Raw genomic sequence first — 23,680 nt, 5'->3', positions numbered from 1 at the left:
CGTTTTCCAAAATGCTTAACCCAATAATTCTAGGCTTAGAAAAGTATTGCTCCCACTATAGTTTGTATTACGATTAGCGTTTTACGTCTTATTAGTTGCAGACTTGCAAAACTTTTATGAAAAAAATATCGTGGCTCACTGAAAGAAGAGAGGTGAAATAAAAAATGGGACTAATAAAAGTAGTAAGCATGTTGCCTGATTTTGGTTTTAGACCTTCTTTATCCTTTTAATATTTTGCAGGAATGTCAAGGGAAAAATAGCTGCTCCATCAAAATCTTAAATACTATATACGGAAGTGACCCATGTCCGGATGTTGAGAAAACATCATCTGTAGAAGCAAGATGAACATCGTTATTAGCCTCTTAACGGATATTGACATCCGTTTACTCTTTAACGATATGAATATCCGTTGACGGATTTCAAAATTTGTTTAAGTGTTATTTTTAGAGACAAAAAGGGAACGGAGAGGTAAAGAAAGCTATGTGGAGAGGTGGAGGAAGAAACACCCCAACGACACACAATATTTCCTGCATCTATCTGTTCTTTTTTAACCTTCAAGGAATGTGAATATCTGTTTATTCTAATATGATGATTATTAAAATTATAAAAATTATTTTAGAGTTATTAAAATTAACTTTTTTTTATTTTAAAAGAGTATTTTAATATTTTATTAAAGTTAATTAAAATATCATAAAAATGAATTTAGGTAACTTCTTCTTTACTATATACCTAGCATGAAAATTTAAGATATTGAAGATTAAAGAATTGTTTACAATGTCAACATCGGTGACCCACATCGGTGACTAGCTGTGTGTTTACTTGAAGAGCCTCTGAATGCAGCTGGTTTCAAGACTCTGCGTCTTGCTGGGAAAATGAATGCTAAACAGAGAGCCAATGTTATTGATCAGTTTCAAGCCTGAGGAAGTGATAGTTGTCCAACTGTTCTGCTTGCAAGCCTGAGGGTTTCAAGTGCAGGTGTAAATCTGGCAGCTGCCTCTAGACTCTACTTTATGGAGCCATGGTAGAACCATGCAGTTGAAGAACAGGCAATGGACCGTGTCCACCGATTGGACAGAACCAACCCGTGAAGATTGTTCGATTCATTGCTCAAAACAACTTTGAGGAGAAAATATTGGTGTTGCAGGAAAGGAGGAAACGACTGTTGAAAGAACCATATGGGACGGAAAGCATTGACTATCGAGATATGAAATTCCTTCTAGATTCTTAGAGATGGTTATAAATCACTGAATTTGATTTTTTTGTCTGTTTTATTACCTCAAACTTTTGCTCTGCCCCAGAATTTTGTTTGACCTAAACAACGAAGGAGGGTGTCTGTCTACTTTTTTTGTGTACATAATTAAATCAAGTATAAAGCCACTGGACTTAACTTTTTTGAATGATTGTGAACAGCTAAAGTTTCTGTATGATTTTCTTTTTTTTTTTTTTTTGGTTTACGAGAGATTTCTGTTCATTGGATTTCACTCCATGCATGAGTTTATATGTTCAACAAACCTAAGAGAAAATAATGGTAACATCTCAGAACTAAGCATTGCAAAGGTCTTAGAGGAACTGAATGAGATAAGAAGAAAAAGGGATGAAACAGCAATGGAGATGGAGATAGTGGAAAGGTGTAGGATGTTTTTGAAATAAAAAAAAAATAACGAAGAGGTGAGGATATTTTTAAAATAAAATAAATAGTGAGAAGGGTTGGAGAAAGCACATGGGGTGGTGGGTGGTGGGTGGCGGAGGGAGCGCATGGATCTGGTTGAAGATATGATTTGTAAGTGACAATTACTTTTTGCAATTCCTTGATTTCCCCCTTCACTTTCATGGAAAGGTCTAAAATATCTCTCTTAAATTTTAGATCATAAAATTCGGAAATATTTTTCAGTAAAAAAAAAAATATTGTAAATTGTATGATTTGAAAATATTTTCTAAATTATACAATTCAAAATTTATATTTTAAAATCATGTAATTCGTGATTATTTTCAAATTATATAATTCAATCATAATGCTATTCCAGATTCCAATACGTATTCAAATTTCATAATTAAATATTCCACGAAATTCAACCAATGTAATACGGTAGTAGCGACAGAATTGAGCGGAAAATGGACAAGCAAGGCAGTGTTTACGACGAAAATGGTGATCGGAATTCGTTTCCGGTGAAACTGGGTGATTGTTTAGAGGAACTTGTTAGGTTCAGTTTAAGTTATCGCTCTCACCATCTCAATCTTTCTTCCCAGTTCTGCTCCACTCTTCTCAAAGATGATCCGACATACCCATCATCCTCACACTCACAATCACAACCACATGGTACTTGCATACAATTCTGTTTTGTGTGTTTTCAGTTGAAGATGTTTTCTTTATGTGTTTATCCTCGAATAACCGTCCAAATTCTTGAGTCAAACAGTCAACCCAACGTATATGCGTCTTTTAACTCTTTTTGCAGATTCTTTGGAAGGAGTGCCACCGTATCCCTTATACAAGCGTCTGGCTTCAGCTCTGTTGAGGTGTATTGATTCTGGAACGTTTTGTAGGACAGGAAGCAATTTAGCCATGGGCCATGAATTTGAAGATTCTTCCATACAGCAGAAACAACAACAGTGGCAAAAATTGATTCTGGAGAAGGGGTTTGAAATAGTAAATGTAAATAATACTGTTTTAACTGATCCTTTGTCCACTTTGTTGACTGCATAAGCTTGTTTCAGTATATTGTTTTGTTTCCACAGGTTTTGAAGGGTGTTTCCTTTGAACTCCACGTCCAAGAGCCTTTCTTTTCACAGCTAACCGGTATTTGTAGTCTTTACTTTATTTGAATATGATGAAGTTCTATGTAATCAGGTCTGGAAATTATGTGCTCTTGCTGAACCGTGTTGCCCGGTAGAAAATTTATCTATTGCCACTTAAAGGAAGAATAAAAACTGCACCAAAAGTACCTTGATTATCAGAACATTCCTACTGCATTTTATGTGTACTGTCTTATGGAGTATGATTTTATTTCCTGCAGATGGCCTAAAAACAATTGAAGGGAGGTGTGCTAGTGGGAAGTACAATAGGTTCAATTTATTTACTTTTAATTAAAAATATGTTCTTAGATATGCACAACCGTAATCTTATTTCATTTCTTCACCATCCAGTCACATTTCCTCCACTATAAAAGAGTGGCATACTACCATGCATGTGATTCAAATTGAGTTAGTACTAGACCACCAAATTAAATGATGTGGTCTTAATTTTTGGAACTGAGTCTTTTAGATGTAAAATACATATGAAAGTAGTATTGGGTAATCAGTTGGAGGCAAAGTCAACCAACTGAACAGCTGGGTTATTTGTGAATTTTCATGTCAAGAACATAATTCGAAAGGGTTTGTGGCTTCAATTAGTATGGGCTGAATTCTTTAAGATTTGGTATTGAAGACGTGAAATGTTTGATTCTCCATTTGGCCTCATAACCCATCCCATCCCCTATCTAGGTGCTACTCCTTCCAATATAACAAAAGAAAAATGGAATCAAATGCCTTTCTCACCAGTTTAGAGAGCAAAATTATGTGATATTTTCAAATTTTCTAATTTCTATCAAGATAAGCTGCATAACAAAGTCCATAAATGCATTTAATACTATATTATACCATAGGCCCTGAGCTATATCATATGGACTGTCCTTGGATATTATCTCTCTTAATATTTTTCTACCTGTCTACTATGAGCTATAGAAGGCCATTTAACTTTTAATATTTTCATTTATCGTTCTAACCCCTAATTTGGTTTCTAGGATTAAATCTGGAAATCTGATTCTCTTTAACAAGTCTGTGGTGTTCGAAGTTCAGGTACTGCTTTGTGTGGTTAATAATTTGCTTTATTCTGTAATGGTTTTTCTTTGCATTTCTCTCTTAACTGCATTAATGCTTTTCTGTGTAGGGAGTAAGACGGTATCCAACATTCTTTTCCATGTTAGAGGCAGAAGGCCTTGGAAAGGTTCTTCCAGGAGTTGAAAGTGGGGAAGAAGGTACTGCATATCCTTCTTATAGACAAAGAAGGGGAATCGGATTGTGTATCTACTAGACAAATAGCCATTCTAAGAATTATTCAATTCCAAATGAACAAACTAAGTACTCAAAGTGGTTATTTGTTCTCAAAATTGTGTTTATAATCCTGAAAGTTTTTAAGATGAAACAACCGCCATTTAATCTGTCTTAGCTTAATCAATTCCAGATTTATATGGATTCTTCCAGAATAACACTTGGATAACATTACAGGTGTAAAAGTCTACCGGAGGTTCTACACAGAGGAGCAGGAACGTGAAAATGGTGTTCTTGCAATTATTGTTTCAAAATTCACCCCTCAACCATACGATTCTTTGGCTAGCTTATTCTGTGTGGGTTCAATTTCCTTTAATACCATATTAACTTCTCTCTTATTTTGATTTGAAAATTATCTATAACTCTAAAAGGGCTGCTTCCACTTTGTTGTATACATGATGAATTATTGGTTTGATGTTGTCTTTGATTTGCGAAAGTTCAATACTAAACCTATGATCATAGTATTTATTTCATATGCAGAATAACAATGGTTAACTTAGTCATTAGTAATTATTCACTGATCTGTTGCATAGGAGGGACAGAACCCGTACCATAACTGCTGATGCATTCGTACTTACATGTGTTCATGGTATTACTCAAGTGTTCTCGTATAGAAATTCTTTAGTATAGTTGCTGACTATTGTGTGGTGATACTTTTGTATAGGGATTAAGCTATGGGGGTGTTCAAGGCCTTCTAGGTCTGATGCAGACCACAGGGACAATTTCTGACGCATTACCTCCGCCAATATCAACTCTGTTAGCCTCTTTTAATTTTCCCTGCAGTCCAAATGTAAGAACCTTAAGAACAACTGCTCGACATTAACAACGACTGCTAAGATTCTGGAGAACTTTTCACTGTTTTTGCTATAATAATTTTTTTTTGGCCGGATGATGCTATTGATACTCGTAGTCAAATTACAAATTATACATACCCGCTTATATGACCATTATTCAGGAAAATGGCTTGACTCATGGAGCTCGTGCGTTGGCCAAGCATGCTTGTAGGAGTATCAGTAGTTATTGGGGTTCTCTAAATGGAAACGGTAAGGATTCTTTTTTTGAAATGAAATATTTTAGATATATGTTTGTAATTTCCTTTTGATTTCGATGCCTTGGTTTTCTATGTTTGTTGGCTCATGGAATCTGTTTTCCATGGAAGAATTTGATAAGGTTTAAAACTGGAACTGAATGGAATTACAGAGTACACATAAATTTGGTAGATGAACTTTCCAACCAGCCTTATCCAAGGCTCTTCTCTGAGAGAACAATTCTCAGTTCTGATTAGCAGGTAAACAAAATAAGCATGAAACACTGTTAATCATGTTGGGAAAACTCCGCAACCAAAGGAATGATAATAGGAAAACATTCAAAATGAAATGATAGACAGAACATTGGTTCAACGTTGTAAGTTTTGTGAAACTTGAAAACCTTCTCATTTCAAGAGACTAAGTGACCTCTCCCACTTGTGGATTCCTTACGCTTCTCTTGAATTCGAATGCATTAATTCTTTACTAGATGGCCTACTCTTCACATTCCCAAGACCCTTGAAAAGTCACATCTCTTGTACTGGGAGCCAGGAATGAATTTCATAATCGAAAAACATAATTCCCATTGTCAAAAAGAGAAACAAAACATACTTTCTGTAACTACACCACATACAATTAAATAACTGCTACATAATTGCCCTACTATACTATTTCCCTATGGCTACCCTTCATAACTACGCCACATTCAATTAGTTAACTACAACTAAAGCCTTGTTTTGAGCTTGCTCTTGGCATGATCCAAAACCAGGCAGACATCTTGACTTTGGGCTCAAACAAAACTTGTCTGAAGATTTTATCTGCGTTAGCTTCACTATGTTTGCTGGAATGTTTAATGAACGTATCAATAGTGTGCACTGCTTTCACATAACTTGATCATGTTTTCATTGGTCCTGTCTTTATCGATGTTCTTGTAGATTCTAATAAAAATAGGCTTGCAAAGGATGCCATTAACCGCTTAATAGCACATTGTTGTTGGCTGAATGTGCATACTGTCCCACCGCATGGAGTTGTCTTTGAAATAAGGGTTGCCGATGGATATGGTGCCCGCTGGAATGAAGATGGAAGTAAGGTGTGTGGATACCCACTAAGTTCTGGTACTTAACTGTTTCCATTACCGGTTAATGCATGGTATACCGTCCTATCTTGTCTCATAATTTAAAGTATGAAAATATGTTCAACCTTAAGCATTTTGATGTAACTACTGTTAGACTCATCTAATATTCAATGGCTGGGAGTAAGGTTAAACCTGGAGAAAAGTTTGTACTTTTCAACTTGCAGGGTTCATTTTTATCAAGCACTTGTTAATTTAAAATAAATTCTTAACCTACTTCTTTTCAATGTTTCTTTTTTTCAGTTTATCGGATTTTTAGAGCCTTACATGGAAGATGGTCACTCAAAGGGATGGAAGCACTAGTTATGCTAGCTAGACCACAGCAACTACAGCTTTGTAATTGAACGTCACAACTTTTCCTTTTTTATCGTTTGATGGAGCTGTGTTATGGTACAGTATTTGTTTTTTATCTCTTGACTGTAGCTAACGCTCTAGCCTATATCTCAGAGTAATCTACTTAAGAAGACTTCTGTATATAGATAGAGGGTGGAGTCAGTATAAATGCTACTTGTTTCATCTTGTACTTTCCAGAAGAAGTGTCCGTTTAGCCCAACTTGATCATTAAAAGATGCTGACAAGTTCCATCCATAATGACTCCTTTTTATTGGGTCCGTAAGCTCTTTTTTATCTTTATCCATATGACTTCTAGTAGTTTTGGGTCCTTGACATTGCCATATTGGGGCTTCATGGTCGGTTTTATATCTTGTGTCTTTTATTCCTTTTCTTGTCGGCGTTTACATGAGCACATGTTGTGAAACATTTAAAACAACGAAAGCCATCATTTCACTAGGTAGAGGTGGCTAAATAGATGAATTTTCAATAAGCTCCACCAAATTCAAAAAATTTACAACCCCCCTCTAGAAAACAAAATATAAGTGGTGTTTGTTTATTAGACAGAACCTTTGATTTCCACTTAACTATTTTTCTGGGAATGTGATTCTTGGAAATAAGATTTTAGATCAAATTTATAAATTATATTTGACCATTATTCAAATTTCTTAATAATGATATATTTACCGTTAATTTCTTTGGGAAAGTTCAGTAAAGATGGGAAATTATATTTCCTTATACATACATTGGCATTGCCAGGGATTGTTCTATTTTTAAGTAGTACATGAACTGTGCTTGAAAATAATTGGTGCTGGTTGTGGTGGGAATTACTAAGGTATATTTGTTTTGACGTTGAAAGTGTTAAATCATTAGTTCATCCAAATCCACCAAGACACTATATGAGACCATGGCCTATGTTTAAAGCATTGGCATAACACAACAGGTGGAACTTATCAATGTGTTGTTTCAAACCTATCACAATCATTACCTTTAACTCTGCCATGGCTCACATCCATTCTATCCATCTCATTGTCCTGCCACTCCAGTGAATTACAGTTACACACGAGACACCACCTTCTGTTTCCTGCTCATGGTTGTCATGCCTACAACTCTGCATAGGGTTGCACGGTTGTTGTAGAACAACTTGGGAGGTAACTAGGTTGTAGTTGTCTCTCTTTGTTTGCATGTGTTTATGTATATTTGCGTGTCTAACAAAGCATGTTAGTGTGAGGTAAGTTAAACTGTCTCTAGTACTCTAGCTCCATGCATATAGACATCTGAATGAGGCATGAAATCGATGTCTTCTATTCTAAAATTATTACACTTTAGTGTCCTATTTGGTCCAGTTTAAATGGAGATTCTACGAAATAATAAAAAAGAATCAAAATAAAACAAAAGTATGTGCCTTAATATAGAACGTTCTAGTGAAATTAGAAAACGTTGGACTTTATGGTAATTCTTGTGTAGGAAGAATCCATAGGAAAATAAAATTAGATTTGGAGACATATCCCATTCTTGGATGTATCGATCAATGTGTGCGAGAAGTTAGTGGAGGCATGTAACGTCAGCCTCCTCAAAGTGCTGCCTCCATCTGCCAAATTTTGAAACAAATCATGTGACTCCAATTTTCCATCAGCTTATGTAAATTATTGCTTGCATATGAAGCTAGAAGAGTATGATAAGATATATCAAAGGAGTGATTGATAAGAGTTATTTTCAAAAATATTTCTTTCTTTGTATTAGTTCTGTAAGGAAGCACATGGATCGCTGCAAATTAATATGGCATAAAAGATGAGTTTTGGGTGATCAAAATATTTATTCATGGAATGTAAAGGACTAATCTTTTTTGAATTCCGACATTTATTTACAAAATGATAAGAATTTCAAGATTGAATCTTTGATCACATGCTAAAGTCCTGATTTATGAAAACAACTTGTCGGGGTGATCTTATCTGCATAATTTACCTTAGAAGATTTATTGCAACTTACTTTGTAGATCACAATTGAATCACATGTATGATCATCACTTTTTCGTCCATAGTTAATCTTGTCGGCTGGCAAGCATTTAGAAAATTGTATGAGATCAACTGTTGCATAAGATCTTCAAAGAATGTGCAGTTAGTTAATGACAGTTAATGAACATGAAATACATTTTGAGAAAAAGTTTTCATGCAGATGCAAAAATTTTCTTTGTAAATTTGTTTGTCCCTTGTTCTGTCCCTAGAATTAAAGACGCACATTTACTGAGAACAATATTGATTAACTGATAGCTTTTGGTGAGAAAAACAATTTCCAGACCCTTGAATTAGCTAATCATTTTGTTAGAGATGTGAGAATAATTAAGTTTAATTAGTCTAAGATTAAATAGTGGATGACGATATTATATCATCAATATTACGTACAAAACTAGAATTTGAGAAGGTTGAGTTGAAAAATCATGTCAGAAAGTATGGTCCTTCAGAAACTTGTGACAACTTTATATCCTGTGGAATGTGATGAATAAGGCGACACATGTAGTGGACAAGGAAAAGTTGGAAAATCATGGACCACCATCAATAGGATCGCCCATAAACCTTTTTAACAAAGTTAAATAATTATTAAGAAAGGGATGAGCCTATGGCAAAGACATTTTCTCCAATGATTAGATGGAATGCTGGTAGCAAGAGCTTTTCTCAACCTTGTCTTCTTGCCTAATCATTGGTGGGGAATAACTTCCATTTGATACCATTTTATTTTCAGCTATTGTTAATTGCAACTTAATGTAAACACGCAAGGATGCTAAACTTCCTTATTAATTATACATATATCAAACATCTTTAAGTTCTCTAGTTTCATTTTTTTAAATTTGTTAATCATCAATCTCTAAATATCAGCTCTCAACTATACTGTCTCTAAAACAGTTAAATTCTATAAGTAATTTTTAAGTATCAAGCATCCATTATTTTATTTTAGTCCCTGTGCTAATGTATTTTGAGAAAGTTTAGGGACTCATTTAGCAAAAACTTTCATACTTATTGTTTCGATTTAAGGGGTCGAAGTTAAGACCGCTTCTTTAAATAATCTTAAAGTTCAAGTAAAAATTCTTCCTTCAATCTACTTATAGTTCAATCAAACTGGAATGTTATTTTCAAACAGTACTCCGATGCTAAAGTCAGTATTTGTTTGATAATATGTTGATGATAAATATGCAATCAATGTAACCAACTACCTTAATACCACAAACCTATATTTATAGATTTTAGGATGGACTTTTGATTAGTGTTGACTTAATTACGATCCAAACCCTAATGATCTAGCTTAGAGTTAATGTAATTATTTTTAATATTAATTTTGTTTTTAAGCTGAAGAATCTATTAATTGACCCACTTATATAAGACCATATACTAGCTAATCTTCCGTTTTTTAGTTGACTGGATGGTCATACGTATGATTAATGCAATTGTTTTAAACTGTAGAGACTACTTAATTAAAACACTTCAAAAGAGAGGTAAATAATTTCAGATTGAAACTGACGGTTATTTTGTGTTCCAATTACTTTTTATCAGAGTTTTTTAAAACAGGTGATAATTTTTCCTAGAAAATCGTTTATCTTTAATAATTCTATTGTATGTCTCCTAAAGTTTACAGTTCAAGCTTTTGAAAAGTATCTAAGTTCAGTACATAAAGAAACAACACATGCCCTCTTGTCTGTCTTTTGGCTTTTGATATTTAGTAAAAGGTTATGCAGAAAAAATTATGCAGAGATAACTTATCTGGTGTTCTAGCCAGTAGAATTAATAGGATCAAAAGATGACAACATGCCTTAATCGGAAGCATTGATCATGGATGACAACATACATGAATTGGAAGCATATTTTCATGACTAATTTTTTATGCATGCAATAATTTAATTTCATAAACCTGAACTTTACAAGGTGACATATACCCTCAAGATTGTAATCAAAGCAGGAGGAAGGTCATCATCAGGCATCTCTGTCGTTATCATCATCTTCTTATGCATAATTTTGTTAATTAGTAAGCAATTGACAATACATCATATATAAGAACATATATGTACTCATGCTTGTGGGGAAAAAAATTGAAAAGAAAACTTAATAGTTTTTCTTAAAAAAGAGATTAATACGAAGTCAACAGAGTTTAACATATCTAACAACATGAAGTAGCATAATAAAATGTTATATAGTATTTTTCTATATCCTTTATCATCATGTATTTGTTTGCATTCAGTAAAGAAATATGTTGTTTGTTATTTTTCTTTTAGAATGATCTGATTGCCTTATCGAGTGATTGAGGATTCCTAACCCACATATTTTATATGTTGGAATTTATGTTCTATCCCTTCCAAACCAACTTGTGGGATTAAACTACACATTATACCATCACAATGAATTGATAGGTTCCTTTCTTCTGCCAAGTAGATCTTCCTCATATGAATTCCTATGCATGTCACAATATATATATTTCTAACTTCAACATATTTCATTAATTTATATATGCAAATTGCTATAGATTTTTTATTATTTTAATACATTTCTTTTTATAATTGCCTGAAGTTAATTTCTCTCATGCTGTCTCCATTAATAGATGTACTCAAGTCATTTAATCAGTAGAATTTTATTTAGTTAATTATGTTGCCACTGTAGAATTAATAGCGATCAATAGCAGCAAGCTATGTCAGTATTTATCTGCACAACTCTACTATACAAAACTATAGTGATGGTGTTTATGACTTCACCAATCAAACACAAATGAAATTAAAATTATATATATACTCACTGTATTTTAATTTGTTGATATAATCGATGATTCATTAGTTTCAATCATTAAGCCTTTTTTTCTTAATTTTGTTCAAAGAAGATTTAAGATAATGTTTGCTGACTTCATATAGTTATACCTAATTAATATCTCCTTGTTTTAGAAATGTATGTAATTTTCTTACTTTAGATTTATAAAAAAAATGCCTAAGTAAAATAACAAAAATAGGCACTTTTTCAAACGGTCAATTAAACTAATATTATATAAAAAAACTTAAAATAAAATAAGTTTATTTTCAACCAAACTAAAGGGCTTAAAAAAGTTTTTTCCTTATAAATATTTCATGTTCTCAATTATTCAAGCATCAATCTTTGTAATTAACATCATTATTATTTAAAAGAAAACCAGGATGTGAGTGAAAAACATCTAATAACAAGAACACAAAAACAAATAAAAAGAATATTAAGCTAAAATAAAATTAATGCAAATATAATAATGACCATTAAAAATAAGAAGATATATTTAAGCACATCCTAAAAGTAATGACAGCTGCTGAAAGTAAAAAAAGAAAAAAACAGCTGCCAGATGTATTATTGAAATTATTTTGCAAAGAATATGTAGATAGAAAAATCCTCTGACCGAGGTAACAACCACAACAGAGTCCTTGTACTTGAAGAACATATATACTAAGTATATGAGTTATTTATATATAGAGAAGGAAAGTGATTAAAATATAGATGAGGAAGTTGTGACAAGGACCCTGTATATAATTTCCAAATCACGGTTTTGTGTTGGCCATTTGAACACAAAAGAGATTGGAATTAGCTTCTCTTTCGACTTGCTTCCATCCACCTTTTCAGTTCAAAGGGCCTTTCAATAATCAAACAAGTTGAAGGAGTAGTCCATTGTTGTCCACAATCGATTCTTTCCCAGAAAAGTTACACATCAATATGCACTTAAGTCCTTACACTACCACTCCAAAGAAGCCATCAACACACTCCAACAGCCACCACCACCACAACAACCACCACCACCACCACCATAGCAACAACATTGTTGATGAAGCTGCAGCGTTAGATAACAACAACATGCATCGGAGCAACCAGAGCCACACATCCACAAGTCGTTCTTCGGACTCCAGTGAGCCGAATGAAGATGGCAAATGGGCACCTAAGCTTCTGAGAGAGTGTGCAAAAGCAATATCAGAGAGAGACTCGACGAAAACGCACCATCTTTTGTGGATGCTTAACGAGCTTGCTTCGCCCTACGGTGACTGCGATCAAAAGCTCGCGTCTTACTTCTTGCAAGCCTTGTTCTGCAGAGCCACCGACTCCGGTGAGAGATGCTACAAGACGCTCTCCTCCGTGGCGGAGAAGAACCACTCGTTCGATTCCGCCAGGAGGTTGATTCTAAAGTTTCAAGAGGTGAGCCCTTGGACCACGTTTGGACACGTGGCCTCCAACGGGGCCATCTTGGAGGCCTTGGAGGGAGAGCCCAAACTCCACATCATCGATCTCAGTAACACGCTTTGCACGCAGTGGCCTACTTTGTTGGAGGCTTTGGCCACGCGAAACGACGAAACGCCGCACCTGAAACTCACCGTGGTGGCGCTTGCGGGGTCGGTGATGAAGGAGGTTGGTCAACGGATGGAGAAGTTCGCGAGGCTGATGGGCGTGCCCTTTGAATTCAACGTGATCAATGGCCTGAGGGATCTCACAAAAGAAGGCCTGGAGGTTCAGGAGGACGAAGCCATCGCCGTGAACTGCGTTGGGGCGTTGAGAAGAGTGGAGGTCGAAGAGAGGGAAAACTTGATTCGCGTGTTCAAGTCTCTGGGTCCTAAAGTGGTGACCGTTGTGGAGGAAGAAGCCGATTTTTGCAGCTCCAGGGAGGATTTCGTGAAGTGCTTCGAGGAGTGTCTGAAGTTCTACTCTCTCTACTTCGAGATGCTGGAGGAGAGTTTTCCCCCGACCAGCAACGAGAGGTTGATGTTGGAGAGGGAGTGTTCAAGAAGCATAGTTAGGGTTTTGGCATGCTGTGGTGGTGGTGGTGGTGGTGGTGATGATAACATAGAAGACGATGGAGAAGAGTTTGATTGTTGTGAGAGGAGGGAGAGAGGAACACAGTGGTGTGAGAGGCTGAGGAATGCTTTTTCGCCTGTTGGTTTCAGCGATGATGTGGTTGATGATGTTAAAGCATTGCTGAAGAGATACCAACCAGGTTGGTCACTTGTGGTGTCTCAGGGTGATGATCATCTCTCAGGGATTTACTTGACATGGAAGGAGGAACCAGTGGTTTGGGCTTCAGCATGGAAACCCTAGAATATCATATCATATCATATGAATCAATGAATGAATGAATGTATCTCACTGTATCTATATATGATTATTATATATACATATACATATATCTGTGTTTTGTAAGCATTACTATATATAGCTATCTACGTAGCTAGGTAGAGAAAAGCTGGTTAAAAACCAAGGATGCATGATTCTGAGGATATATAGCAATAGGAAGTGAATGGATTTTTCTTTTAACTTTGTCTTGTGATTCTTGCATGCTTTGTAATCTTTCTGGTGTCCAAAAGGGGAAGCTTTTTTGCTTGGGAGTTTGTGTTGTTAGACTTTACACTTTTGTTAGAATGAAGTTGAATTCATTGCTTGGTTGTTCTTGTTTGAAGGTGTTTGAACTTTCTGCTCTTTTTATGAATTCCATGCCATGCTATGCTTATTCCTTCTCCTTTTTCTTTCACTGTCCACTGCTACGCCATGTCAGATATATCTCAATAATGCTCTCTGCACAAATTCAAGAGAGAAAGAAGAAAAAGAAAAATGAATGTTCTTCAGAGATTCTGTCCATGGAACTTATTGCTGTTCATATCTCTAAGTACAATAATACTAATGGAAAATCCATATGCAGCTTATTTAGTATATATATATATATATATATATATATATATATATATATATAATCTAAAGTCACATATAATGCCATAACCACATCATTTTATTTTCAGTTTCACACTCATATTATAGATACTATATATGGCTTAAAAAAATTAACATATGTTTCCTTTTTTTAGTGGATCTGCACAATTTTTTTTAATGGCAAAATAGGGAATGTATAATTTTCAACCAAAGTTTCAATGTAGTTAACCTTGAAATCAGTATATAACTTATTAAAAGGTTTGTTTGAAATAGGAAACAAAATCAAGTTTATCTATACATTAAAATTAATTTAGATACTATTTAAATAAACTATATTTGAAAATTTATATCTTTATAAATATATAAGTTAATTTTAACTTATGCAAATTTTATTTCCTTTTTTGTAAATTATTTAAATTTTATTCCCAATAAGTTTTGTTAATATGGGTACAAATTAAAAGTATTTTTCAGAGTTTATATTTATATTAAAATATAATGAAAAAAGTAGTAAAGAGTTTACAAATCTTTTTATCTTTGTATCCAAAATAGACTCGGTTTTTTATTTCCATTTTCAAGTAACACACCATTTAATGAGTAAATGAAAACTGTTATTTCTTTGTATTTCTTCTTATTAAAACTCAAAAAAAAAAATCATTTATTAACGCTTAGAGGTTAATTACTTGTATATTATATGACTTTTATCTCGCAAAAATTAACTATGACGTGTCATTCTACAATAAAACTCTAGAGAAATTGATATATGTAAATATAATAGATTTATTATTATATAATTTATATAAAGTTAGTATTATATAATAATTTAATTCTCTTTAGACAAATATTTTATTAACAAAACTATTTCCAAACTTATTTTTCCATAATTTTATTTATAGTTACAATAAAGGAGAAAATAGTTTTGGATTATCTCTTGTTATTAACATGATAAAAATATGATGATATCAACATTGTAATAGATTATATATTTAATCATGCTTACACGATCTTTTGTCATAAAAGTTACTTCTCTTATATGTATGTGTAATCTTTAAACTTACACTTACTAGTATATTATAAAGTAGAAATGATGAAAAGGAACAAAATACAAAAAAAAATGACTATTTTTTTGAAGAAAAAATCAATTTTTACTTTTAATGCATAAATATTAAAAGAATGTTTGTTACTAGTTAAAATTTTCATATGGGAATTAGGAATCCTAAGAATATGTGATTCTTTGAAATTACTAATTGGTTGGTAAACTTTTGTAAATGTTTACATAAATTTTCTAAAAATTATAAAGTAATATACATTATTATTCAAATTTTTAAATTCTTTATTGTATTAAATACTTTGGTAAAAGTAATATAATACATTTTAGAGTATACTTTTATTTTAACACAAAAAAAGTTATATACGACCTCTTATTTAAATTACATTATGGAAAAATTGAATCAAAATCATTTTTGAGAATGATTGTTTATTGAGAATTTTAATTTTTAAAATCTAAATTAAACATGATTTTTTTTAAAACAAAAACTATAAAAAATTATTATAGGTCCTATTACACTTTACAAATGTCTTATAGATGACAATTTGCATTATTACTTTTCACTTGAGACCATTAATATATACCAAAACATCACGTTCAGTAACTGGTCAACATGTCGAATTAGATAGGGTCAATTTGACAAATTAATTCACGCAATTACTAATTAAGAAAATATATTGTTGTCCAATTTAGAAAATAAAATAACAATAAAGCAATGATATGACAACGGTTTCCATTTTTTAAACGAATCATCGAATAATTTCACACTTATATCATTATAAGTTATTTAATACGTCACAATCACCTCATTAAATTAGTTTGAAGTACACACCGAACAAAATTAACACCAAAAACCTCCATTATTAACCTAAAATGTAATTAAACACTTTTTATTACATACGTATAATTACGAATGATTTGAAACTTTAAAACTACGTAAATATCATTATTCTAAATATGACTCATCACCTAATATTATTATTAATGATTGTAAGTCGACGATCATGATCCTCTTTTTATTATTCTAAAGACTTTAAAATGACTTGAAGAAGGAAGTAACCACACACTAATAAGATATAAGCTATGGATTAAGAGATATAATATTATTTTAAATGCAAATTTAAAGTTAGGTTCCGACCCTCACTAATCATGAATTGCCAATTTGAACATAAAATCATAAAGTTTTATGTTTGTGATTTTTTTTTCTTAAATGTTAGTCATTTATATTCCTTACAAAAATTTCAACTCATATTTAAACTATTAAAATATGTTAAATTTTATAAAGGTGGTGTAGCATATGATAGTAGACATATAGATTCCATGAGAAGATAAAATGATGAATGAGTGTATATATATCCTTGATGAGTTGGTGAAAAGAGAGAAATGCATGAGATAAGTGGGAAACAAGGAATGGTACATGTGCCATAATTTTCAAAAGTTGTGAAGCTCTCTGAATTTTCTTCTTTTTGTGCATGGCCCACTTTGATGCAGAAAAAGCAAGAAGATTTAAGAGAAAGTTGAGAGATTATAGAAATATAATAATGATTTGATGATAAAAGGAGTGTTTAGAAATGGGAGGTAGAATGAAAAAGAAGAAGAGGGGACCCATTTGATTTGAATAGCATATTTGCTTTAATGCTTTTTTAGTTTGTATAGGCCAACATTGAGTAGTGGCAAGCAACTTTTTGGATTTAGATTGGAGTTGTTGGTACTATTAGTACTCTTTTATACGTTACTTGCTTATCACACCCTCACAATAACACTCATTCTTGGTTTCTCTCTCTCGTACTCATGCATATATACATGCACAACAATGCAAACTCTGCATAAATACACTACATGCATGACAACCAACACAACCTTCTTTTCCATTTTTCTTACCAATTGCAACCCTATTATATATTCCTTGCTTCCTCGGATCGATTGCTCTGTTACAAAAACAACCATAAACACTTACATGCACTGTTCAAACAGTACACATCAAAGGAATATGCAGATCAACAACCAGGGAAAAGGAAATAGTAAATATAAGCCTCTTTATTCCCTTTTCCATAACTTGATTACTACTACTCATGCTCCATTTCAGACACTCTCATATGCCATATATTATGGATCTCATATATACTATAATTAATAATCATAACGACTATAATTTACCTCTTTTATTAGAACAATCATAAATTCTTATTAATTGTTTTAATTATGTATAGGTGTCAATTTTTACCTATGCTTCATGGTCAATCCTACCATATTTTTTATTAAGTTTTCTTTTTATTAATCTACCAATTGAGTGTCTTGAGAAAGCTCTAGCATGGATTTCCAAAACCTTCATTTAAATTGTTTTAGTATTAGAGGCAAAAGTGGATTCGGTTTTCACGAGACATTGATTAACTTCTATAAATATTTTATATTATGAATTAATTTTTAAATATTTTACATTAATTATTTAATTTTTTTATTTATAACTTAACATGGATCTAATTTAACTATCCTATTGGGTTGACTCAACTTAACTTGGGTTTAGTCAAACCTAACTTTGCCTCGACTTGGGTCTTAAGTGACTCAATTCAACATCAACTTGATTTTAACTTCGCATGATGTGGGACTCTGCCAAAGGTGGCTTCAACTCAATTCAACCAAGGTGGGTTTCACTCAAATCCATCTAAACTTGGTCAAATAACTCAATCTTATGTGGGCCCAATTAAACTTAACCCAACATTGGTATGACTGGACTTGATTTGACCTAATCCAACTCTGCTCGACCTAATAGGATCATAATTGTACTTAATTCGACGTGGGTTTAATTTGACTAAACTTGAGACGAGTCTGACTCGACTTAGTCCTTGGTGAGTCCAACTCAACTCAACTCAACTTGACCCCATGAGGATATGACTCTACACAACACGATGCGGGTCTGACACAACTTTGTCATATGTGAACTTAACTTAACATGATAGAGACCCAACCTTAGCCCGATATAAGCTTAAGTTAGTTCTTATTGAAGTGTGCCTAACTAAATTGTCAAGGGTGGGTCAAACTCAATTAAGCCTAAAGTGAGCTTGACACCGGTCGAACTTGACTTGACTAGACTTTATTAGGCTTGAGCGGACCCTACTTAATTCAATTCGAGGTTTGTTCAACTTGTCTCGACTCGAGATATGTTAACTCAATTTGATCCTATGTGGATTTAGCTTGATTCACCTTTTTGTGATTTGATTTTAAATGATTTTTTGAAGGCTCAACTTGACTTTATTTAACATAGACTCAATTTGATTCAACATGATATAGATCTTATCAACGTTAACTTGACATGAACATAACTTAACTTGTGTCTAATTGAAATGACCTACTTTAATTACCAAAAAAACTCTATCTATTTTTATATGCGACATATTTGTATAAAATAGTCAATCTCTAATTTTTTTTATATGATTTTAACCCTATAAACTTACTTTTATGTGAGTTTTATATGCTTATTGGTTTTTACATTTAATGATTTTAATATTTTAACTTACAAGAATTCTTCATAATTATATCACATCAAATTACTAATAAACATCCACTCAAGCATTTACATATAATGTCTTCAACATTAGTCATTATAATATAAAATAATTTATCTACGTATTAATATTATAAATTTAAAATTTATTATTGATTTAGTGGGAATTTTAATAACAAAATTAGACTAAATAAAATTTGAGTTTTTCTTTAATCTAGATAAATGTAAACGACATACATACACTAGTACAAAAATCATATTTTATGACGTACAAAAACGAACTATGACATACATAGTTTTGTACTTTATAATAAGTCTACACATTCATTTTATGACGTAGCAAAAATAAAGTCAGAATGGACAGTTTTAGCAGTTTCTAGATTTTTTTTGTGGTTTTTGGAAGTTCTGAAAAGTTAGGAAGTGGAGAGTCTGGTTCTCTCGAATAACCAGAAGTTTTATGTATGTTTCAGTTTCTCCATCNGGAGGAATTCTATTGTGCTGTTGAAATAAGGTTTATACAGTTCTTAAGATTGTTATTCTGATAAATCTGGAATACCTATTAGTTATTTTGATAATTAAATCTTTTCCAAAAATAAATGTAATGGATTTAATTTTACGAATTCTTTACTTTTCTGGTACTTAAATCTTTTTTATCTTTACATATAATTCTTAGGATTTTAATGGCTCTTACTATCAAAGTTGTACTTATCGATCCGGATATAGAGATTCATGAATTGTTCCGCACGCACTTGAATGAAGTGTTATCCCGGGAGGCATCTGTGGTCTACCAACGTTAGTATTTTCTTTATCACATTAAATCTTCATCTTTTTCTTATTATTCAATTTGAAATTTTTGTCTTTTTCTTGACAATGTGCAGTTATAGCATATACAAACTCTTCAGATGCTATAGTGGATATTCAGAGGACTTCAGACGTGAATTTAATAATTGCGGAAGCACGTATGTCAGGCCTAAGTTAATATTCAGAGGACTTCAGATGTTACACATTCATTTTATAACGTAACAAAAATTTACTACATTAATATTCGTCCACTCCCTCCACCGCCGTCGTCCTCCCCTGATTTCTTAATATTCCCGTTCACCGACGCCTCACCATCCTCCGACTGGGGTTCGTCTCGTCGTCGTCCTATTTCCCCCAAAGCTTTCGCAATTTCCTTCAATTCTTTACGTATTGCCAACGTATCTTGGCGCAACGCTCCAGTCTCTGCCTTGATCCCATCGACCGCAATCTCCATTGTTTCCATCCGTCCCTCCATCACGTTAAATCTTCCGTCAGTTTTTCCCTCATGAATATCTCGCGCCCCCTCGTTCAAGGATCCAGTAGGTCGGACCAAAATTGTTAGGTTCCTAATTAGAAAACCCAATTGCAGAGCACTCACCCACACCAAACCCCAGAAAGAATGAAAGAATGTTGTATATTCACAAGTATTCTCAATGTACAAATGAATATCCGAGAGCATAACCTCTCTCAACAGAGTTTCAAGAACCCGTTAGGTATTCTACAATTCACCCAAAAAATCCCCCACTACAACTAAACGATTGATATTTATAAACCCAGCCTTTCCCGCCTCAAACCCACAACTACTTAACTGTGGCAGTTAAGTCAACTAACTCTTTTTCTCCTCCTGTAGACTACCAACAGTCTTATCACAATGTTAGAAAGCTATTTTAGGAAGTATAATAATAGCTCCTAAAGAAAGAATTCCAATATTTTAGGGATATCCTAATCATACCTGATAATTAAAATCTCCTAAATAAGGAAGAAATATAATTAATAAAAGCAAAGACTTTAATAGAAATAAAAAGATTCTAACAAATATACATACCTATTCCAAAAGTTTCAATAGCCCGCTCGAATTGTGATTGCATCTCAACGGTCCACTGTTTCCTAGAAGATTTTTTTTCCTCATCGAAGGTTTTTTCTTCAGGTATGGCGGCTTTTTCCTTATTAGGGACTTTTTCAAGTTCGGCGGCTTTTTCTTTACTTATGACTTCCAAGGCCTTACGCTTTTCAACATAACCCTTCAAGTACTTAAAGATGTGAACATCAACAGGTTTATCCCAACAATCCTCAACTCCCGCATGATAACATTTAGCAAAAGTCTCTCCACCGCAATTGGATATTGCTGCCCGGATAAACAAAAAAGTAGAATTTACAAAGTGTTGAAAGTAGAAGGCATGCAGAAGTTAAATGAAAGTATTTATAGAGAGAAAAGTATAAACTGAATAACACTAGTACAAAAATCATATTTTGTGACGTACAAAAACGAACTATGACGTACATAGTTTTGTACGTTATAATAGGTCTACACATTTTAAAAAATGGACTGATTTTAGAAACTGTGTCATAATATGTTCAGATGACTTAAATTTTTGCTACGTCATATGAAAAATTGTTACTATTTTTGCTACGTTATATGACGTAAACTTTTACTAGTATTGCGGTTCAAACTATTTTTATTATATTAAAAAATTGTTTTTTTGGCCGACAGAAGTTTAATAACAAATCAAAACTTTCTCTCACCGAAGTGAGTGTACTAAAAAAAGCTTAAAAAAGGTTTTGCATAGTTAGAGCTCTGTATCATTGTAGTGTACAATAAAGAAACCTAAATTAATCTTATCACAAGACACACCTTTTGCTTTGACTAATCGACGTTCATGGGCCAGTGCCATGGAGAATTATTATTTTCTATCAACACTTTAATATTTATAAATAATTTATTTATACAAAAAATAATTAATTACAAACAAAAAGTGTCGGACAAATTGCTTGGTGAATTATTTATAAACATTTTACGTTTAATTGGTTCTAATATAAAATTATTTATAAAAATTTTACTTTTATAAAAACATAGCATAAAAGAATTACATTAAAATAAAAGCATCTTATGTTATTAAATAACTACAAATCTACAGGAGTTAAATAAATACTTAGCATGATCAGTGGTAGGATAAATAATTTTACTTTATAAATAGGTCCGAAATAACTATTTGGGCCACAATTCCGAATCCATTCACAACAGTTAAACGGGCCATATACTTTTGGGCTAATCCATTAAGTGAGGCTCATTTTAGTGAAGGATACGAGTGTCATTTAATCAATACTTCTGGGGAAATAGGTAGGGAAAATTTTAACCTAGGGTTTGGTTTATAAACCCTAAAGGGTGGATTCTGAAGCTTTAGTGCGAGAGCAAAGTCGACGGGCCAAGATCGAGGCTTCGAGGAGGCAATCGCAGCGAATTTCATTATGGTAATTATTTTCTATTCTGATTAGCTTCTCCAATTCTTCTAGCATTGTGCAGTATCCTCTCTGTGATCGATTTGCACTTTACGAAGTAAAAACAAAGGCTTTTACATTCTCCTTTTTCAATTTCTTAATAACGGTCAGCCAACGCCCATCTTGGATTTAGTATAGTGCAAACTCTGGTATACAAGTAAAATTATGTAGCTGAACCAATTTTTTACAGGACAGGTAAAGCCATTTTGCTTGTGTAATTCTTTCAGCAGCAGAGATTAGAACAATTAGATATGCCCTTTAATTTGTGAACTGTTTGATTTGGATTGCATCTCCATTGTAAATAATACACGTCTCAGAAGCTTGAGTCTTTAATTGAGTCAGATGACAAAGTGATGCATGTAGATGACTAAAATAGTTGTATAAAGCCTTGTTGTTATTGTTTTGTTTAATTGTGATGTTTTTTGAAAGTATTGCGGATCTTACTGTCATTGTCCGGCTATTGCCTCTATGGTTTTCTATTGTATTTTGGTAGTTGATGCAGACGTCTGGTGTTTGGTGTCTTGTGCAGCCGAAGCAGATTCATGAGATTAAAGACTTCCTCCTCACTGCGAGGAGGAAGGATGCACGCTCTGTGAAAATCAAGAGGAGCAAAGATGTGGTAAAGTTCAAGGTTCGGTGCTCCACGTACCTTTACACCCTGTGTGTGTTTGACTCTGAGAAGGCTGATAAGTTGAAGCAATCACTTCCTCCAGGTTCGTTACTCAACTATTTGTGCTGATATTTTGTATGCTTCTATAGTGCTGCATGTGTTAGTATGTGTATAGGGAAACTTTAGGTAGGAGAATTAGGTAGAAGGTATATTTCTGTTTTGGCTTTAATTCGAGTGGTTCTTCAAGTGGGAAAAGTACGGTATAAAATTGTATTATGGGCAAGAAAATGAAACAAGTTGCATTGCAAATCGCTACTGGGTCTTATATTTTTTTCTTAATTTTGGATGAAGTGCTTTGTTTAAGTGTTGATTTTACATGTATATGATTTACCTTTGCAGGTTTAAGTGTTCAAGATGTGTGATTCTGGCTGCTGTTGACGAAGATCAGGTTTTGTTTTGGATTTTGGGATTCATAGTTAGCAAAACGGCTGATTTTTATTTTACTATCAAACGTATTATTTTTGCTGTTCCTTTTGGGATCAATATGTTTAAGACAAATCCAATTATGTGGCTAGTTGATTACACCAATTTAATTTGACGTCAAAACTTTGAGTCGTTTCTGCATACTGGTTTTTGGCTGAACTATAGTGTAGAATAGTATCCAACTATATATCGATCCTTATCTACAGATCTATAGATAAAAAAAAACCATATTTTGGTCAATACCTAATGCTAACTTCACCTCATTCTGAAACAGTAGTTATCTGCAAGAAAATTAATAATAGAAATATTAAGGGAATGTAATAGGATTTCCGGAATAAACTTTTCAGAATGAATATAATACTTTCTGTAATAAGTTTTTTAGAATGATTTTTTTCAGAAATAACTTTTCAAAAATATACCCTGGAATGAGTTTTCCGAAACTTTTTTTTTTTGTGGTGGCAGTGAGTGGCGCGGTACAGTTATGAAGGATATTT

General features: G+C 33.1%; 3 protein-coding genes across 8 annotated transcripts; all 3 read left to right on the top strand.

The window, feature by feature from the left end:
* The first annotated feature begins 1,740 nt into the window (after nt 1–1,740).
* Nucleotides 1,741–6,824, top strand: LOC106778442. 4 transcript variants are annotated; one of them, XM_022776199.1, is made up of 13 exons: nt 1,741–1,780; nt 2,025–2,146; nt 2,248–2,317; nt 2,454–2,650; nt 2,734–2,794; nt 3,012–3,060; nt 3,777–3,831; nt 3,923–4,010; nt 4,261–4,379; nt 4,748–4,873; nt 5,039–5,126; nt 6,044–6,198; nt 6,484–6,824. In XM_022776199.1, the coding sequence occupies exons 1-13, from the start codon at nt 1,756–1,758 to the stop codon at nt 6,541–6,543; spliced, it is 1,215 nt and encodes a 404-aa protein (XP_022631920.1). In that variant the 5' UTR covers nt 1,741–1,755; the 3' UTR covers nt 6,544–6,824. The 4 variants fall into 4 exon arrangements, with proteins under 4 accessions (XP_022631920.1, XP_022631919.1, XP_022631921.1 ...); XM_022776198.1 differs by having other exon boundaries at nt 6,044–6,223; XM_022776200.1 differs by having other exon boundaries at nt 6,044–6,257.
* A 5,053-nt stretch (nt 6,825–11,877) lies between these two features.
* LOC106778453 (protein SHORT-ROOT) lies at nt 11,878–14,049 on the top strand. The gene has a single exon (XM_014666417.2). The coding sequence runs from the start codon at nt 12,276–12,278 to the stop codon at nt 13,641–13,643; it is 1,368 nt and encodes a 455-aa protein (XP_014521903.1). The 5' UTR covers nt 11,878–12,275; the 3' UTR covers nt 13,644–14,049.
* Nucleotides 14,050–21,911: 7,862 nt separating this feature from the next.
* On the top strand, nt 21,912–23,327 carry LOC106778459 (60S ribosomal protein L38). Of its 3 annotated transcripts, none has more exons than XM_014666423.2 (3): nt 21,912–22,066; nt 22,623–22,806; nt 23,103–23,327. In XM_014666423.2, the coding sequence occupies exons 1-3, from the start codon at nt 22,064–22,066 to the stop codon at nt 23,123–23,125; spliced, it is 210 nt and encodes a 69-aa protein (XP_014521909.1). In that variant the 5' UTR covers nt 21,912–22,063; the 3' UTR covers nt 23,126–23,327. The 3 variants fall into 3 exon arrangements, with proteins under 3 accessions (XP_014521909.1, XP_022631930.1, XP_022631931.1); XM_022776209.1 differs by having other exon boundaries at nt 21,936–22,066; nt 22,587–22,806; XM_022776210.1 differs by having other exon boundaries at nt 21,968–22,066; nt 22,596–22,806.
* The last annotated feature ends 353 nt before the right edge of the window (nt 23,328–23,680 follow it).

This window comes from Vigna radiata, unplaced genomic scaffold, assembly GCF_000741045.1.
Source record: "Vigna radiata var. radiata cultivar VC1973A unplaced genomic scaffold, Vradiata_ver6 scaffold_332, whole genome shotgun sequence".
Lineage (NCBI taxonomy): Eukaryota > Viridiplantae > Streptophyta > Magnoliopsida > Fabales > Fabaceae > Vigna > Vigna radiata.
The sequence above is the reverse complement of the archived record's forward strand: the minus strand, read 5'-3'. Positions and strand labels throughout refer to the sequence as shown.